Consider the following 20,860-nt stretch of genomic DNA (forward strand, 5'->3'; position numbering starts at 1 on the left):
TTTATCTACTTGCACTGGTGTGCTTCCGAACTGCTAGGTTGGGAGGAGCTGGGACAGAGCAACGGGAGCTCACTCTGTTGCAGGGATTCGAACTGCTGACCTTCTGATCAGCAAGCCCAAGAGACTCAGCGGTTCAGACCACAGCACCACCCGCATCCCTGGTTGTCCTTTACTAACCTCACTTAAAGGTATGCAAATCCATTTGGGGGAATCAGTCAGGTGTCTGCTCTCTTCATTAGGATGCCCATGCTCCCAAGTGACAGCTGACTGGTCTTTTCGACTAAAACTTCTGGCTTTATGCATATGAATTATGTTTTATCATAACTGCTCTGGAGTTGTTGGGATTTTTTTTTTTACAATGAAGAGTATAGAAATGTTTTAAAAATGAACCCTTCATCATTTTCTAATGCACTTCTGAGCTGATCCATAGTTCTGTGATAGACTCTGAGCAACCTAAGAGTTTCAAAGGAAGAGGTACAGTGGAATGTACTTTTTGAATAGAATAGATGTACAAGTTCTGCTTACCAGAACACTCAGAACTGAAGTTCCCACGGTAGCATTCTCAAACAGACTGATGTTGTAGAGGACTTGGCTGAAAATTGGGCGGTTGTCATTCTCGTTGATGAGGTTAATCTTCACCCGTGCAAAGCCAACATGGTCTGGCATGCTCTCATTTGCAAACAGCTGAGTAGAAACAAGGAGTAAATGATGAGTATGAAATTTAATTTGTGTGGAGAGAGAGAGAGAGAGAGAGAGAGAGAGAGAGAGAAGTTCTAAATGTCCCTTGATTTCCTTGAGTGGACTGTTATGACAGCAGCAAGCATTTGGCTGGCAGGCTATGCATCAGGATTGAACCAGAATTCCACTGAATATGCCTGATGCGTGAGCATCCTTTCAGTCAAAAGCTCACAGCTTTACACCGCCACATTTCCAGGTTACAGTCCTTGGATTTTAACATCCAGAGCCTTGAAGCTTTATTTCCCCATTCAGGGAAGTCAAATCTCAACCTTGCAATCAAAAGCATAATCCATGTCTAACCGAAGTGACATCATTTGTAAATCCCACCAGTAAGGAAATTCTGACAATCTTCTTTTCATTTTAGACTCATTTGCTTTCTTATAAGGACATTAGGTACATTTTGAAGTCCACAAAATCCAGCTAGCATTCCAGGTACCCCCACCTTTCGTTTTGTTTGAAAGAATGTTTGCAATCTTCAAGCTACAGAAAAGACTGAAAACTTAATACTAAATTAGTGAGGACAGCAACTTTGGAACTAGAATATGTTCAAGGTATGAACTGACCCAGTTAGGGAATCGAAATTATGAACATGGCCAGATTCCCGCTTAATTTGGGTTTGGTTCATAATAGGATGTGCTGCCATTGCTGCTGCCAATTAGCTCAGCTTCCCAGTTTTTATCACTCCTTCCAAGCAAATATACCTCCCAGGGGGGTTGGGGAACTGGTGGCAGGGAGGGCTCGCCTGCGGGAGGCTGGAGAGGACTCTACTTAGCTTGAGATGATGCTCTTGAGAGTCATTCATGCTGGAACTCACTGGATTTGTAGCATCTTGTGTGCATCTTGTTTCAAATGAGTTGAAGACACATTCATTATACGTAAAGTAGAAGCCTCTAGACTTGCACTTTTTTTAATTTCCAATGCTTCCTTTTATTCTGAAAAGCCACCCACTTCAGCTTTAATATGCCTATCAGGATTTAGTTGTGGGTTCAGTCAGTGTCATGTTTGTGATACAAGCACCAGTGCCTCCAGGAACTATGGCATAGGGATTTGCCACTATTTTACCCTCTTAACTTTTAAAACCCGTGCAGGATTTAACCCAATGATTTACATTTCTATGTTATGCCCTGTAGTGTTCTAGGAAGGCAGGATTTTATTTATGCTTCCTTGCTGGTGTATAAAGGCCCACTGTCAAGACTAATAGCAACAGAGGCTGCTGGCATGATGTTTACAGAGCTGCTTTGACTTTCGGAAAATTTACAGCTCACCCAGACATTGGGACAAAGCTGAAGCAGGCATCTGGAAAGAGCTTCAGTGCTTGATAGGTGCATTTAAACCAAAGTTTTATAGAACATAAAACTTTTATAGCTTCAAAACATAAAAGGGAGGGGGTGTTCTATTTAAGCTTCTGCAGCTGGGGCCCTAAATTTTGGAAGATAATGCTCACAGCAGATCTCTTTTCATTTTTTTTCTTCTTTTTTAGCCAAATTTTAATATTGTGAAAACAGTATGAACCGGGCAAATTAGCAAGAGCTGTGAAAGCCCCTCCACATGTGACATTTGCTTCCGTCCCTGATTTTTTTAAACAAACTTATTACACTAATATTTTGTCCCTGCTCCTAGTGTTGCCAGCCTCCTTTCCTATTACCCAATAACATGACAATCATACATGATAAATGATACAGTGAGGAATGCACACCACATTTTTATTCATTCTCCCAAAGGTGACAGGCTAATGCACGCTTGTCAAATATATAAGCACACTGAGTTTTTTGGGCCTACAGGTCCTCTTCCTAACATTCCCTTAGTTGGCAGCTGCTTTTTATACCCATATCTGATGAAGCACAGTCAGCTAAGATAATTTCTATTAAAGAAGGCCAATTATTCATCTGCTTTCATGGATAGGCAGAAGATCCAGAAGACTGCATCCAACCGAGGATTCTTTCCTCTATGCATTTGGCTCTGCTGAGTTCACACTGTTTGCTTTCCATCAGGACATCAGGGTCTCCAAGGTTCAGGCCCATTCCTCTTAGTATGACCCCCCCCCCACAATGGTAGTACTTTTACACATCACTCCTGGGAGGAACTGGTGCTAGGTAAGTCAGATGTCCATGACCAAACTGGCACACCCATCATTAGATTTGGGAATGACTTCTTCATTACAAGAGTTTTGTGAAGGAAAATGTTAACTGCTAGAAGAGGAAACTTTTGCAAGCCTTCTGTACTGATCCCAGAGGACCAATTCAGGAATGACCTTTGTCCACTCACTTGCAAGTTGATGCAGCATCCACTTTGGTCCTTTACAAGTTTCAAGGCACCAAAGAATTCAGAGGTTTCACAGGTTGCCCTGTGTTCCAAAGCATGGGTTCTCTCAGGCAGAAGGGTGGTTTAAAAAGGTAGTGACAACAATAATAACAACTTGTCCATTTGCCCCCTAGACAGCTAGTTTGCAATGAAAGGGCTTTCAGAAGGAAATCATGACAAAAGATAATAAACACAACAACATTAGTAAACATAACAAACAACAAACCATGACTTGTTAGTTTCATCCATATTAACTTCTACATGTCAACAGTAGTGAGTTGGTCTGTGACCGTAAAAATAAATTCATTCATACATGTCAACAGTAACTGGAGGAAGCTCACTGTGGTAAAGCAAGCAATGTCATTCAGCATAAAACATGGAGGCTGATTTTTATTTTTAATGGGAATGTTCATTCAAGTCATTCCTGTAATGAACATAAAAGTGCAGAAGGTGTTATAGCTAAGTTTGATGGCGATTGTCATGGGGTATGTTCAACAAAAGGACCAAGGTAGGCACAAACTCCATGCAGCTGTGCTCCATTAAGCATCTGCCTATTCTGGCACAGCTGTCACATGACTTAATTCCTCCACTGCTAGGCCTATGGCATAGGGACCATAAACTTTATGAAGACACACAAACTGCATTTTAACTACTTCATATAAAGTGGTACACCTGGAGAGGAATGACACAGGGAGGCCACATCTTAAAACAGATGCTGGGAAAAGAGACTCTGTAAAGGGACAAAAGAAAATAACTTAGAAATGGGCTGGAAGCTTATTTGCTTATGAAAGAGAAGAGAGTGATGTTTATCTGAACTAGTCCAGTAGGATGGAAGCAAATATACAACAATGTTTGTGGAAATGAAGTTTCACAGACATCCTGTACTTAAAAACAGATGTCTTTACCTGGTGTAGCATTTATGACGAAGATTGCCAGCTAACAAGCCACCATTTATGTCCTCAATCACAGATCCCTCACCTGCAATATTGGACAATAATACTGGTCTGCTTCAATGGGCTGTTGTAAGAATTTTTGAGAGAATGAATGTGAAAGCCTGAACTCTTGAAACATGTTATACGGATAGTAATGCTGGTTAGATGAATTCGTCTTGCAATCAAATGTTTTATCATGTTAGTCACTGGGAGCTCATTCGATCATCAAGGAGTACTTCAAATTCTGAACTATTTTACGGCAAACTTTACTTGATTAATTCTGCCATACTCAAAAATCGGTCTCCACTCCCATATATTATCTTTCTCCACAATGTAGATGTGTGGTATCCAACCACCTTCAATCTCCCTTATGTCTCACCCTCCCTTAAGTTGCTCATGTATCTTTTAAAAGAATCCTTACAGAAAATTCGTAGCGAGGGATTGTCTCAAAGTCCAGCGGAACGGCAACTCTAATCCGGATATCTGCCTTTCCTTGAATTGACGTTGGAGAGATGATAAAGTGGTTGGAGTTGTTTCCCACCAGGTAAACTTCAAAAACACTGTTGAGCCCCTGAAGAAAAAAGAAAAGAAAAAAAGGCAGTAATATAAAACCTGAATAAGCCTGAGTGGTTAGTGTGCAGATAGGGATCACCAACGCTAAACACATAGGAAAAGTCTACGTAACTCAACAGAAGAAAAGTGAACAGAACATTGTTGTTGTTGTTCAATCGTTCAGTCGTGTCCGACTCTTTGTGACCCCATGGACCAGAGCACGCCAGGCACGCCTATCCTTCACTGCCTCTCGCAGTTTGGCCAAACTCATGTTAGTAGCTTCGAGAACACTGTCCAACCATTTCATCCTCTGTCGTCCCCTTCTCCTTGTGCCCTGCATCTTTCCCAGCATCAGGGTCTTTTCCAGGGAGTCTTCTCTTCTCATGAGGTGGCCAAAGTACTGGAGCCTCAACTTCAGGATCTGTCCTTCTAGTGAGCACTCAGGGCTGATTTCTTTAAGAATGGATAGGTTTGATCTTCTTGCAGTCCATGGGACTCTCAAGAGTCTCCTCCAGCACCATAATTCAAAAGCATCAATTCTTCGGCGATCAGCCTTCTTTATGGTCCAGCTCTCACTTCCGTACATTACCAACAGAACATAGTCTGAAGGTAAAATAACATAATGAAGTGTGCAACAAAAAAAGAGATGGAATACATTTTTTAAAAAAATGGCAAAGAAAGAAATCTGTAAATATGGAGAATGGGAAGCCAAGGTTTGCTTCAGTCTACAAAACTCAAATAGTAGCAGTTTCCTCTAGCAGCCACTTTGGCAGTCAAGTACTGTAACATCACTTCCACACTGGAACATAAGTACAGCCCTTCTAGATTAAACCAAAGGGCCCTCTAGTTCAGTTTCCTGTTCTCACAGTGGCCAATCATATGCCTATAAGAAGCCTGCAAACAAGACATGAATGTAGGAAAACACCGCAATGCTTCCAGCTATGGGAATTAGTCTAAACACCAACTTGTAGCTGTAAAACATTTACACCAGCTTAATCTTTACCGTTTTCCAGCAGGCAACCATTAGCTACAAAAGGAACACTGAGCATTCTTGGTCCAGGGGAATACAACGGAGGAAACAGACAGCTAATGCGTTTTGCACACTCACTCAACACAATAAAGACGTTTTGTTCCTGTTGTGATTTAACTTATACCAGGTCAAAATAAGCAAAACAAAAGCCTCAGTGCCAAGATTCAGGCCAGCATCCAGTGTATTACAGAGGTGAAGTGCCTTGATTGTACAACCTATACAATGCTGGAGAAAACACACATATTAATACAGTCCTCTCCCTTAGGCTTTGTGGTTCCCTGGATGAGGTCTATGCAGAAAATTCCACAAGGCAATTTTGAAACACACTTTCCATACTTTTGCTCCCCAGAGGCATACTGCTTATGATGCTGAAGGTAATATCTAGCTATCATGACTAGTGGCATGAATAACCTTACGCTTTGTGGATTTGCTCAAGTACACCTTTAAAATTGCCCAAGTTGGCAGCCCTGCCATTTTGTGTTACCATAACTATGTGCTGTGTGAGTGCCCAAATGCCCGTAGATTTCCAGGAAGACTTGAGCACCATCTTTATTTTGCATTCTTCTTAAATGAATATTTGGGGATCAAAAACACATTCAGTAGAACCTTACATCTTCTTGAAATATTAATTCCAAGTGAGACCACTTATGTATTTATTTATTTTTGCTAAAGAGCACATAGTTGGTATAAATCTCCCCTTAAGCAGCGGTAGTAGCTATCCCTATCATAAGGGAGAGGAGAAGAAGCCTCAGCATTAGAACTTGAGCAGAGAAGGGGGCAGCTAAAAATAAAAAAAGTTTTGTTCCCCCCAAAAAACTGACACTTCAAAATCTCCATGCCAAACACTGTGCTCCTTCCCAGAGCCCAGCCCAGCAGAGCACATTACAATAAAGTTGAAAAAACCGCTGGAGCTGAATTTCCAATTTTCCCCCAAATGGAGTCAGTCTTGTTGGAAGGAGGGACCAATTAAATGCACGAAGGGGCACTAATAGCAAAAGCTGGCTGAGCGTGACAGCTGAGAAGCGGGTGACATGGCTAGAGAATCCCTCTTTCCATTTCTGCCTCCCTCCTCCCAACCAAATCCAACAATAAATATCCTAGAATGCAGGGGGAAAGAACTAAAATAATATTGGTATTTATACAGTAGCCAAAGCTGAGGGTGATACCTCACAGACAGATTTAAGAAGTCCAGGTTCCTATTCCAAAGATCTGGGAACTTGAAGAAGCAAAAAAAGGAAAAAAAAGTATTGCATTGAAATCTAAAGGAAACAATTGTAAATAGGGTTTTGTTCTCCAGGTAGCATGTGCAACATGAAAGCAACCACAATCTGCCAGCTCATGCTTCTGCTTATTGGAGAATGAAAAGGGTTCCCTTTCTTTTTCAAAATACAGGTGGGAAAAATGCCACACTCAGGACCCTCTAAGGACAGAATTTCAAGATCAAATGTTCCTTTCTTCCATAGTTCTGGGGTGAAAGCTGTCTTCAGTTCTGGAATGAATAAAAGTAATTCATCCCAAACATGGGATTATATTCTCTAATTTGCTAGAAACACCCTTTCGGAAGATGTGATAACCATAGGCTGCACCAAATGAGGCAAATGTATCTATGCAATAGTATATAGTGAACATATCAACAGATTTCTAGGATACTTCCCTGCGCACAGACTCAATCAAAGGCCAAGTCCTATCAATTGTAGAAGCTGCAGAACCTTTCAAGGACTGAGCTGCAAGAACACTTGAGGGCCTAGTAAGTCAGGTGAATGAAATATTTACTTTAGTACCACAGAAGTAGAAATCCTTGAACTCCCCCAAAGAGGAACAAAAATGTAAACCTCTTAGAGAATGAGGGCTCTCCTAACATTCACAGTGTGCCATTCTTTCCACCCTAAATGATGGGGATTTAGAAAGAAGGCAAGATGATCTCCTCAAACCTATAAAATGAAATGCCCCATTTCTGTTTACACAAATCTGTAGAGAATTTCTCTAACATTGACTGTTTACTGAATAGTCATTCTGATGTATTTACAGGAAGGTTCTATGATGTCACACCAAGCACATTTTCCAGTGCATTTTCCCAACACTTTCGAAGCTCCCATTGGTGAAAGTGGAAGTTTCCCTGTTCTGGTTCCATGGAGCCATGGGGCCGATTGAAACCTACATTATAGCACACGGCTATTTACAACTTGTTGGATGAACAACATCTGGCTACTCTAAACAAATGGCTATTTTCTATCTTTATGCTTAATGATCAACAGTTGGCCACTTATGGTCAGAGTTGCTATACCAGGCATCTGCTGTATATGCACTTTAAACTAATGCAAGTAAAAAAAAATACAAAATCAGGTTTGTATTTCTTAAAAATCATATGCAAGAAACTTTTACATCTGGTAGGATTTACTGGTATGCTCCATCACCCCACTCACAAATTATTTACATAAACCATGAAAAACTAGAATTTTGTACTGGCCTTGCTGTAATTATTCAGCACCCCAGCAGCCTGCTTGCTTATTTATTTATTTACTTATTTTAACTAATTAATTTCCCGCCCTTCCTCCCAAAGGAACACAGTGTGGTGAACAACAAGTGATAAAATAACAAAGCTTCTTAAAGACAATTCCAGTATAGGAGCAGACTAGGAAAGATCTCATCTTAAAAGTCTAGATGGAAGAGGAAGGTCTTCAGTAGGCACCAGAAAGACAACAGAAAAGGCACTTGTATAATATTCAAGGGGATGGAATTCCAAAGGGTAGATACCACAAGGCTATAGGCCTGACACCTGCGTTATGAGGAATGGAACACCCGACAAGAGGCAAGATCCTTCAGATATTCTGGTCCCAAGTTGTACAGAACTTTATACAGCAAAACCAGCACCATGAATTTAGCCCAGTACCTAATCGGCAGCCTTCAACCATGGGGTGTTGGTGATATTCTGCCAGAGGGAGCAACCTAGCTGCATTTTGCACCAGCTGCAGCTTCTGGATCAACCTCAAGGGCAGCTCCACAAACACCATGTTACAGTAATCTAACTTGGAGGTTACCAGCATATAGACAACAGTGGTTCCCGTCTAGAAATGGCTAAAGCTGCCTTATCAGTTGAAGTCATTTGAGCCTCTAGTAACGAAGATGCTTCCAGACTATGAAGCTGCTCTTTTAGGGGGAGTGTGACCCCACTCAAAGCAGGCAAAGCTTATGACCCATGCAAATGGGCAAACCAGTAAACCTGTTAAGGTGAGTGTTCCACCCCTGAAAAGATCACCTGGAAAATATCCTTTGGAAGCATGTCACAGCAAAATCTCCATCCATGTGCAATTGTTACGTATGCCATAAAAATAACCGCCTAATCTGAAGAAGCTCCTGGGAAAGGCTGCAGGGCACAGTGGGACAGCAACCTCATGCAGCAGATGCTGAAGGAGGCATCAAGGACTTGGAGGACACAGTCAAGTGTCCCATGTGACCTGCCCCACATCTCCTAAGCTAGTCTGTGGCCCTCAGGTGTGAGGATGAAATAAGATTCTACTGCCAGTTGACTTCTCCACATGGAATGGGAGGTGGTCGCAATGCTGTCCTTTGCCTCAGGCAGCAAAATGTCTTGGGCAGCCCTGAAAAACAGTGTTGGCCAGTGCTTACTGTCAGGAGGCACAACTGCACTGATTCGCCAGATAGGTAAGCTGGGTAAAATAAAGGCAGGCAGGATTGGAGAAAGCAAACATGTGCGCACTTGGCAAGGAAGTAAGCAGGTACAGGCAGGTTGATAGGACTTTGGTATTTACTTAAGAGACAAATTGCTCAGTCTGGGAAGCTGGAATGGAGTCTGAGGTTTTATAAGGCCTGGTGAAGCCTCACTGCCTCATTATGTCACCTGAAAAATGCTGAGTAGGCAATTTGCATTACTTCCTTCTAAACAGCTGCACTGATGGAGAAGGGCAGAAGCTCCCTCTTCTGGGAAGCTGCCATGGTGGCACAAAGGGCTATACAAAACTAGCACCTTACAGATCCGGCAGGGATTTGTTTGTGTGTCTATTGCAATTATTAGAGTCCAAGTAATATATAACCTTTGCATAAGACATTGTCAGAGGCTCAGCTACAGAAGTAAGGCGAGAAAGCCACAGAAATATCTTCACCACTCTTTAGCTGGAATGGATCTCTCACGTTCCATCATTGCTCTGGGAGCAGGTGCCTTTCATCACGGTAAGCCGCTGTCGATTTTCTTGGACCCCAAGAGGATAATTTTTTTGTTGGGGTGGGGGGAAGGAGGCGTGATAATGTTGAACATCAAAAGAAGCCCCCAGCATGTGCGGAAAGGAGCAGGGTTATTTAATTCCCTTCCAGCTGGGAAAACAGATCAGCCTGTTGATATTTGCCATCCCTAATTACTAACTACTTCAGTGCCTCAGCTTCCCCATGTGAAGTCTTGAGAAGTGGAATTCATCTGCCCGTTGGGAGAAGTGCTGTATTTTTCTCTGTTATTTATTTCATCTTTTTTATTGTTGATTCTCCCCCATGCTGCTTTCTTTGCTCCTAGTTTACTGAAGCCTTTGAACCCCCTGCAGATGGCTGAGAGCAAATCTGAATATTCAAATTGTTATCAGCTGCCCACCAGAAGGGACTGGCTTAGCCTGGATCACAACTATCTCCCCCTGTCACACACTGGCCTACAGGAAAAGGTGGGGAGATTCTGGAAGATTTTCCATATTGTTTTATAACGAAAGGACTGGCCACCCCACAGAGACAGACGGGACACACACACACACCCTGGTTCTACCTGGGAAATTATTTGAGGCATACGAAATGAAGAACAAGAGAAAATAAAAAGGCAGAATCAGAATAAAATGTGTAAAAAAAAAAAACACTTGAAGGGGGATATAGAAAACCTCCCTGTTTTTCCCCACTGTGATTCCTACATATTCCCAGACTGGCATTGCTACACTGGGACACTTACCCACTCTCTCTCTCTCTTTTCTTTTGGAAAAGCAAATCCAAATAATCGCTATGCACAGTTGCAGGTATAACAGCATCTGCACATCATGTTCTCCACTCGATAGCAAATGCAACACTATAAAGTGTTAGGAGATTTGAATCATTGCTGTGCATCACATGCATAATTAGTTTAATTGCGCAGCAACTTGGGCAATTAAACTGCCACTTTTTAAATGAATCCGACAGTGATGATGCAGTTTCCGCTTCCGCAGTGGAAATCAGAGATGCAAGGCATCCCTCCACTTGCAAACATAATAGTTTTGTTAACAACATCAACAACTTTATTATTTGTACCCCGCCCATATGACTGGGCCACTCTGGGCAACTTCCAGAATATACATACGTGTGTGTGTGTGTGTGTATGTGTGTGTGTGTGTGTGTGGATATCAATTCCATTTAATCTAGGCTTCATCCATATCTCTGGCTTATAAACTAAGCATGTGAGACTGTGATTTTACATGCCTTTCTTTCCTAGTCTTCTCCTTTAACCAGGCTGCAATGAACCCGCCATTCTGCAGAACTGGACTTTCCCTCTGTGAAAAGCACAAATGCTTCACTGCTCTTTCTTGTGAGGAAAACAAAACCAAGGCCAGCAGCAGCCCAACGCCCAGCAACAACCATAAAAATAATAAACCAAACTTCGCAGGCCAACACTTCGCAGGAAACCCTACAATAATATATGAACCTGACATACCTGCCCAGGAAGGAATAGTTCTCTCTAAAAGCCAGGAACTGGTCTTGGATTGAAAGCTGCCATTTCGAAACATTTATATTATGGATTTATATTGAGGACTCCCCCACAAGTTTAATCTGTGACGGTGAACTTATAAAGCTTCAACTCTCTTGTAAGTTGTAGTCTGTACAGTCACAGCCGGCACCAGCTACTTCAGGTGGCCATCTCACTCTGCCTAGTGGTAGGGCTGGAAGATGCACCTCAGTGCACCTCAGCAGCTGTTTGAAATGGCTTTTTGCCACCACCTATGTTCATTTACCTGTGTGTGGAAACACAAGGCTCCTCACTTCTCTCCTTGATGAGCATGTGCTATTCTTTTTGGGGAACAGTATGCTCCTCTGTAACTGCTTTACCCCCATTTAATCCTATCTTCTTTGTACCCAGCCCCACCTGCATGGGAATAGATGTGTGTTGAGTTACGAGCCCAAATGACTTGCATATGCGAGAAGTAGCAATTGATATGGAAGGTGGGACAGTGGCCTCCCATTCAAGGGAACGGTCCAGCTTGCTGCAGCGTATGCACCACTTGTGCATCATTCAGAGGCAAGTGGGAAGAGGGAAGAATGCTTTGCACATGGGCAGTTGTACCCAGTGCTGGTGCCAAGCTATTCTGTGCCTTAGGCAAAGCTAACTACGTGCACACACACACACACACACACACCCTGCCCAAAATGGCTAACATTAATTTTCAAAAACGAATCTCTTCTAGAAATGATAAAAAATATTCAAAATAAAAAATAAAATATTATCAGAAATTTATAAGCTATAATGAAAGCTAATCTATAAAATCTATAATCTGCAGCCACTATTTTAAATCTTTAACATTGTAATGCAATTAATAATTTTCTTTTAAATCTTGTTCAAAGAGTTTTATATATGTAACATCCCTGGAAAATGTTTCGTCAAAGGGATCCGCTGTATTTTTTTTTTTTTTTACTTTACCTCCTTTTTAAGAGCTGGTCTTTGACCGTAATAAAGAATGAATTTGAAACTTTGAATATAAAACGGTGCTCCTCAAAGGTAATCATGGCACCCCTCTGAGGACTGAGCTAGTTGCCTAATTGTCCTAACGATAGCACCGGCCCTGGCTGTTCCCACGAAGAGACTGATCATGCCCATTTTTTCCTGCAGCCCCGTGAGCCATAATGCCCAGTGTGGATATGCTGATAGTGATTAATCAATTGAAATTAACTCCAGTAAAAATCTGGTTATAATAAATTCACAAATACCTGCAGTAAAGGTTACGATATAAGGTTAAGGATCATGGGCATAGCGGGGGGGGGGGCAACTGCCCCCCAAATCAATAAAAACACTTAACTAGCTGAGGTTCAGTGCCTACTAAAGAAGGCAAGGCCTGTCTCCAGCAGAAGGGGAACTCAGCACAGACAGCTAGATGGTGCCCTGTTAAGTTCTCCTAGGGTTGTCTATTGCCAAAGCATCATTTTAGTCTGGTTACAAGGAGCTATCCAAAGTGCTACCTGGAGCTTAGGTTTGTGTTCCCAGAACCAGAATTTAGCCCTAAGTTATTCTGACTGAATAGAAATTGAACTCTGCTTGCTTTGCTTCTCTGGCTGGCCTTGCCAGAACCAGAACTCTTTCCTGGAACACCCTCTCCTTGATCTGGAACCCCACCTGCCTGAGACCACCTGGGACAGAACACTATATACGGTAATTTTCCATGTGTGGTGTCAGAAAATCTTAACTGTATAGACTTCCTGTGATTTAACACTCTATTCTTTGATTCATTTAATTGAAGCACAATCAAGTGACCACATACAGAGCTGGGGGGGGGGGGAAATAAAAGAAACCATCTTTCTATCTAAAAAAAGGTACGGGGAGGTGGGTTGTAAGCTAACAAAGAACAGATTAGAAGACCATTTTCGTACACTTCATTACAGAAGCAGCATTTTAGACTTTGAGATGATTGACTAGTGATTTTCCCACCATTTGTTCAATAACAAAGAAGCTGTGATTAGCTTAAGGACAGTCCCTGTTGTTCAAGAGGAAGACAAGGAAAGTTTTTCAAAGAGCAAGTACTCAGCCTCTGTCACAAATCTATGCAAGTGACTTTGTTGGCAGAGTGAACCACTTTGTTAATATCAGGGTTTCCACTATGAATTATAGACAAAATGCTATCTGTTTCCCTGGCAATGCATTATGCACTATCAGCACGTGAATCTTCTCAGGATGACCCTAAGAACCTAGCTCAGGTGGGTCTGCACCCAGCCAGTTGTGTTCCAGTTCAATCGAATGCAAAATTCTAAGTTTGGCCACAGCTTTTTCTTTTACAAAACTGTCTTGGGTATACTTGATGACCACAAGGCCCTTATGACTATTCTGTTTTTGACATTATGTAGCTGAAATGATTATATGGCTCAAATTGCTATCTAATATACCAGATTCTTCGCTTCAAGGACATGCTGGCATAGCTTGTATGAGATAACTTTCTCTTGGGTCAAAGGAAGACCACGTTTTCCAAGCTGAATATCAAAGATTCAAATGCAGCAAATTTTGGGACCCTAATCAAAGCAGAATTCTCTTTGTTGCTGTTACCATGCAGGTGAGCAGCCACTGCCAATGATACATGACTGGGAATCAGCATTAGAGCTAAGCCAAAATATGAAGACAACAAACGTATTTGCCCCACATAGCATATATCTCACACAAAGCATTTCCTCCCACTCAGTTGCAAAAGGGAATGTAATTCTTTGCAATTTGGCAGCTGGGTGGGGTGCAATGGGAACATGGGGACATTGCTGAGGGAAATAGGGCAGTGCCCCCTCATCCAAACCAAACCAAACCAAATCACACTTAGTTGACTATGTGGGGCAGAACACAGACAGCAATGAGCATTCGAGTGATTGTCCAAACCTGCATGTACCATTCAGCATGGGATGATTGGAAACTGAGGCTGACACAGCATCAAAGGATCATCTGAATAGGCTCAACCGCCTTTCACACATCAAATGCAACTAGAGTCCAAGCAAGTTCTATAGTCATTGTCTATCCCTCCTTTTTCTAGTGTTGAGATTTTCTCTTGTGCTCTGCTATTCCCTCCCTCCTTCCTGCTTTCCTGAGGCTATCTGCTGAATTCCACACACGCATGCACAGACGGGATCAATCCGAGGCTGACTCGCCTTCAGCTTATCTCTGCTCCAAATGATTGATTTTCCCTCTTTAAGGGTAATTTGCTGGTGAATTCCATGTATTGCAAAAACCCCTGTGAAATCTAATTCATTCCGATTGGCAGCTAGCACTTTTGGGGAAGAATACTACAGAGTTGTCCATTATTCTTTACTGTTATGATCCATGTAATGCATTCATATTGCATATGTGTGAATTTCAATGCACACACACACACACACACACACACAGAGAGAGAGAGAGAGAGAGATATGCACTCATATATATAAAATAATCTGCATGTCAAGACAGTATATTAAACTGATTATATGATGGAGAGCTCAAAGGCTTGCCACTATTTTGTGACACTTTGTTTGCTCCTAATAAAGATATTGTCCAACTGTGAATTCTGGAGTGGCTGTCTATGATGTAACTTAAATCTTAATACTAACAAACACAGTTTGCATAAATACAATTCTGACTCATCACAGAAATCTCTTTCCCCCAGTCTGAGGAATGTAAAAAATGGGAGAAGGAGAAAGGAGGAGAAATCCCTTGGCCCCTCCAGTCTTCCAGAGATGTGCCTTGTCTTGAAATGTACTGGGAAATGGTATGACCATTCATCATTCTGGTTGGGCCTGATGGGAGCAGGAATCCAACAACATATGCGGATGCCACAGGCTCTTCATCCTTATATTCAGGTTGTGAAATTTTGGACAAGGGGCCTGATTTCTGGCTTTTCAGTTTGGGACATGATCTTGTTTCTGTAAAGGAAGCACCATAGCAAATAATGCAACTATTTGCATTATAGCAGTCTCATTAAAGTTTCCAATGTATAGAATGATTGGATATGGAATCAAGCCATTGTGGTGGAATGAATGGAGCTCAAATCCCTGTCAAGCTATGATGAAACTCTGCGGGTGCCCTTAAGCGACCACTGTTTCTTAGCCTAATCTACCTCATGGAGGTTTTGCCAGAATAAAATAAAATGACCCCATTTATGCTGCCCTGTGTTCCACAGTGAAAGGAGAGATATGCATGTAAGCATATTCCTTCCTCTAAGGCAGTGTCCCCCAACCTTGGGCCTCCAGCTGTTTTTGGACTACAGCTCCCATCATCCCTAGCTAGCAAGGCCAGTGGTCAGGGATGATGGGAGTTGTAGGCCCAAAACAGCTGGAGGCCCAAGGTTGGGGAACACTGCTCTAAGGTATTCAGGCCAGTCATTCTCTCCCAGGTTAATCTACCTCACAGGCTTAGTGTAATGCTAAAAGGTAAAGCAAGAGTTTGCCACAACCCTTACTGCCTTGGAGCAAGGAGATTATAATAAACAAATGAATGCATCAACATCTCATCACTTGATGGAATGTCAATATGGCCATTTACTTATTACATTTTTTTTTAAAAAAGCCTACCCTTTCCCTGAGGAGTTAAGCGTTGTAGCAAATGCTTGATTCTACTTACTCTCGCAGTAACTCTGTGAGATAGTTTAGCTTTGAATGTGCGTGACTGGCCCAAGATCACCAAGCAAGTTTCAAGACTGAGCAGAAAGTTGAGACCAGATCTCCCTGGTCGTTTTCTATTAACATATGTAAAATGCTTCACATTTAAAATACATGTAACATTTAAGTGTCATCAGCACCAACAGCAAAAAAGGCCAAACTTTTCAACATCACATTGCCCAGTTTTCCAAGCAAATCAACTGGGGCCAGGAATGTAATTCTGAACTGCCCACACTTTAACGTGGCAGAGGCAAAATAATTATCCCACTATATGGCTTTGTGACGGGAGACTATAGCTGAACTCTTGTGTTCAGTTACTGGCCATTTCGCTGCCAGAAATGTGTCAACACAAGTCATGGGATTCAGAGAATGACAACAACAGTCTGTAAATGACTGCAGTAGTGAGGAAGGATCAAAACAACTTATATGTATGTATATCATGACTAAACTTCAGTATTAATTCATTTCAAAGCTTAAAAAATTGTACCTCCATTTTAGAGAAGGAAAAAACATTTCTAAAAGAACATATTTTGTTTCCCCTAAAGCTGTTGCTAAAAACAACTAAAACTTGTCTTGATCTCAATTGTCTCTCCATATATTTATTTAGTTGCTTTCCCTGGTGAATTGAACAATTCCCTTTCTGCCCTTAAACAAATGAACTAAGCCAGCTCCTGCATGAATGCTGAAATACTATGATAGGTGCTGTCAGATATGTCCCTGTAAATCTGTGTGTCTTAAATTTTTCTCCCTTTCTGTCTTACTTATTGGATTGTTCTTCTAAAAAAACAGTCCTCTAGCTGTCCACTGAATGAAACACAACTGTCCACTGGGGGGAAAAAACCCCACTGCTCTGTGGAAATGACAATGTGAAATGTTCATTCCTTTCAGAAGCCATCACCTTGGTTTCATCATGGGGTAGTTGTTCTCTCCATCTTCTCAGATCTGTTGTTGTCTCCCCATAAGTCATGTGGGCCCAAATATGGCACCAACATGTTTCTCTGGAAACAAGATTTTTGTATTCTGCAGCAGCTTTCTCTATTCTTGTGGAAAGAAGGTTTGTCTCACTCAGGGCTGCTAAAGCACTGCTTTTCCACAATTAACAGGAAGATGAATTAAAGCAGAGGTTCCACATAAGAACTCAGTACTATATTACCTACCAACATGCTTTCCAGTAGTCAAGATCCTCCTTTGACTTTACACACAAGCAAGTCTGATTCTGTAAGGTTCCCAGCAATGTTAACCAACATGTTCTTTCTTGTAGGAATTGTTTAAATAATGGCACACGAGTCCTTAAATATCTTGACAGAACTTTGCCTATCCACAATAGACAGGACTGTGTGTGAAAATGACATTTTATTTTATTTTTAATCACCACAATCAGTTCTGGAAGGGTGGGGAAGACAACAGAGAAAACAGAGAAAATGCAACAGGCTGCATCCCACAGCACCCTCAAATCCAGAGAAAGAGGAGACCCTCTAGGCTCCAGAACAACATGGAAAGTGCCAAAGGGGTGGAAGCAAAATACAATCTTTTCTTTGACAAGGGAATTGTGTAATTGTAGTTCTGGGTGTCACTTGCAAGACAATTGCCTCCATTTTACATTTCAAGTGTCTTAGAAACTATTGGGTTTATATATTTATTTATCATTGCTGGGGGGCGGGGAATTGCTGGTGGGCTTTAACAGCCGAACATTTCTATTCCTGAATGGCCAAAAGACCATTTTCCCTCATTACATTCAGGGACCATAAAGTGAGTCAAAATTACCAACGTATAGTGAAAATACAGTTGCATCTAGACTGTATTTGGATCTAGGGTTGGATCTAGACTTCAGTTCCTCCAGCAGGAGCATCTGAAGATAAAGCTCCACTTGGGTTTGAAGTCCTCCCCTCCCATTGCACCCCATAGCATCACCTCTAACACTTTCAGAACAGTATGAGGAGGTGATGATGTGGGTTGCAGAGGGAGTGAAAAACTGGCCAGAAGAAAAGAAAGTAGCCTCCTCGCTATCTTCACTAGCAAGTTGGATTAACAGCCTTTCATGAGCAGAAGTCAGAGTCTGTGGTCTACCGGTAAGTCCAAATTCAGCACGCTGACTCCCTCCCACCCCTACCTATCGAACAGGACAAGTACTCTTTGCTTGCTAGAGTCCTCAATCATTTGCTAAAACAACACAGGAGAAATAAACACTATCAAAACCAGTTCAAAAAAATGAAACTATTTTTAAAAGTACACAAAAGCAAATGGGAGATGTGAGAAAAACAGGAAAAAGTAAATCAAGCTATTCAGCCTAAATGGGTTTCCGATATGTTAAACATGTTTTCTTGAGATGTAGCACCAACAATAAAGCAGCAGGTAAAATGATCCTGCACCCTCTGTAAAGGAAAGGTTCATTAGTATTCACTATACCGATATAGTTTCTGTTTTGGTGTGGCGGCTAGGGAGAGGCAGGGATGCTTTTCAGCAGAGTAAATAAATTATTTCAGCAAGATTCTAAAAATGATTCTCATTTTCCCCAAGAGGCCTTTTCAGATGAGTAATCCTGCCATTCCATATGCATGCCCATTGTGAGCGCCTGCGTCATTTCCCCTTTCCAGCATCACAGCTTCACAAGTACTAATATCTATTTATGCCCCTGCTAGGAAGCAGCATCTATATGCTGACTGCAGCGCTTCTTTCAAATTCTTTGTTTCCAAAGCAATTGTCTCAGTTTTACATGTGCATGGGTTTTTTGTTTTTTTGCAACTCTTGAAAACTACATTTCCCAGATGATTTGGGGAGTCTCTAAAGCAGCATTTGGTTCACCAGTAGCATATACTTTGATAAAAGATTCAATGTCTAGCCAAAAGAAAGATTATCATAAGTGCTAAGAAGCATAAGGTGGTATTACCGTAATGTTTTAATTCCTAAGTGACCCTTCACATCCCATCATTTTGATTGTGGGAGGCGATGAGCACCCAATGCTGTGAAAATAATGACTTTGCATATTTTAATATATGAAAATGATTCTTCTCCACCATAAAAAATATGCAAAGAATGTGAACTTTCTTAAGAGAAAGTGTGCAGGACTGTCACAGAACAAATGCTGATCTGCCATTCTTTTGTAACAAATGAGCGTTCATCATTTTCCTTGCAGCAAAATGTACCTTTTTTAAAAAAACAAAACAAAAATTTCACGATGTTTTATCTAGCTATAGTTAAATAAGAAAAACCGCAGGGTAAATGAAATTAACCCTCCAGGAGCAAATACACAGGAAATGTCTGTCATATTTTTTCTAGTAAATACTGATGGAAAATAGCATACGATACCAAAGCAGAAAAAGGTTCTCCTTTTGAGATATCTCCATGAGATTTCAACAGCCCTTTAAAGCAGATATTGTAGATTGTGTCATGGTCATAGGGTTGAATGTAGCACAGGAAATGAGACATGAATTGCGTGAGCCAAATATGTGAAGTAATTGAAGAGCATAACTCCAGGGCTTTGGGAGGGGGAGAAGTAATGGAATTCCTAAGTGAAATGGCCCATTGCTGTAATAAATACAAGCTATTTTAATGACTCCAGAGGAAAAGCCCGTGATACTGCAGGCAAGTTGTACTGGGGGAATCCAGGCAGTGAAAGATGTGTGCATGTGATAGGGAGAGCACATATGCGAAGGTCTTAGGTCCAATCACAGAGAAAACAGTGTTTCGGGGAAGTTCCAAGAAGAGAAATTAGCAGTGAAAAGAAACCCAAAGAATGGAGCCATCTGGAGAGACAGAGATAAGACATTACAACCCAATACCTGGAAACAGGTGTTACTAGCTAACTTCCATGTTAATATAAGTGGGACCAAGAAGTGGATCCCACCCATGACGTAATACATTCCATTGTGCCCTTACAGTGTTAACATCTGTACAGAGGAGGGCTCTGTGTGTGGAGTTGTACACAGGAAGGCTTCCGTGGAAAGAATTAAGGTTTCTGGTTCCATGGAAGACTTTACATATATACACACACATATGCAAAGGCCCCCTTCCTACTGACAATCACACTGTAGGTGCAGACATCAGGGGAATATCTGGGCTGCTCAGCATGACTCCAATCCTTGTTAGTGACACAAAAGCTATTTACATCTGTAAGAGGCTATTGTCATCATAACACCCAGGAGTGGCACAATGTTGAACCAAAACAGTTGGTGCATTTCTATTGGGCCCAAATATTGTGGTATGAAAGAGAAATAAAAGGCCACCTCTCTCCTTAACCAAGAGATTACAAATATCTAGTTATGTGCTAGTATTCTTTTCTGTCTCATTCTCCTCACCTAATTTTCTTGGAAACAGTTAATGCTCCACTTTGACAATTCCAAAGTCCTTAGCTAGAGATTGAGGTGATGTCAGTGTGAGAACCACAGATGAAATTCTAAGCTCCTTGGTGTCAGCCAGAATTTCTAATTCCTGTAGATACATTTGAATGTAAATAGCCATTTTATGCATTCAAGATAAAAATGAACCCAAGGAAGAATTCTGATGAAACAACCCAAGCTTTCAATTCCATAGACTGGTGATTGTCACCAGGAGGCGGGGCGGGAATCTCAATTTATAAACACAACTTGAGAAAGGAAGAAATTCATTTGCACAAAAATGGCAACTGTGCTTGCTAGAACTCATCAGCTACATTGTCCTCATCTTACAGAAGGAAATAATACTTTATGGGCTGAGAAGTTTTGAAAAATACTCAAACTGTTCTCCACATTTCATGGTTATCTTGCACAGTTTGCCCCAGTTAATATTGGCACATTTTGCAATTTGTCTCCTTGCAGTGAAGGATTATTTAGTATTATATAGTTGATTGCAATTAAGATGGCAAATAGTTAAAATGCAGGAATGCAACCTACAGTAGGCAAATAGCATAATAAATTATGAGTTATAACATGGCTGTCCAACTTTAATTAATGTTTCAGAAAAAATAAATCCATAAACACATAAATAACTAGCAACAAAA

At 41.3% G+C, this 20,860-nt stretch overlaps 1 protein-coding gene across 1 annotated transcript in view; it reads right to left on the reverse strand.

The window, feature by feature from the left end:
• Window positions 1-20,860, reverse strand: part of CDH23 (cadherin related 23) — a 364,543-nt gene that overhangs the window by 192,126 nt on the left and 151,557 nt on the right. The window contains 2 exon segments of the mRNA XM_033149078.1: window positions 526-684; window positions 4,393-4,542. Of these exon segments, the coding sequence (XP_033004969.1) occupies window positions 526-684; window positions 4,393-4,542 (309 nt within the window).

Source organism: Lacerta agilis, chromosome 5, assembly GCF_009819535.1.
Source record: "Lacerta agilis isolate rLacAgi1 chromosome 5, rLacAgi1.pri, whole genome shotgun sequence".
NCBI lineage: Eukaryota > Metazoa > Chordata > Lepidosauria > Squamata > Lacertidae > Lacerta > Lacerta agilis.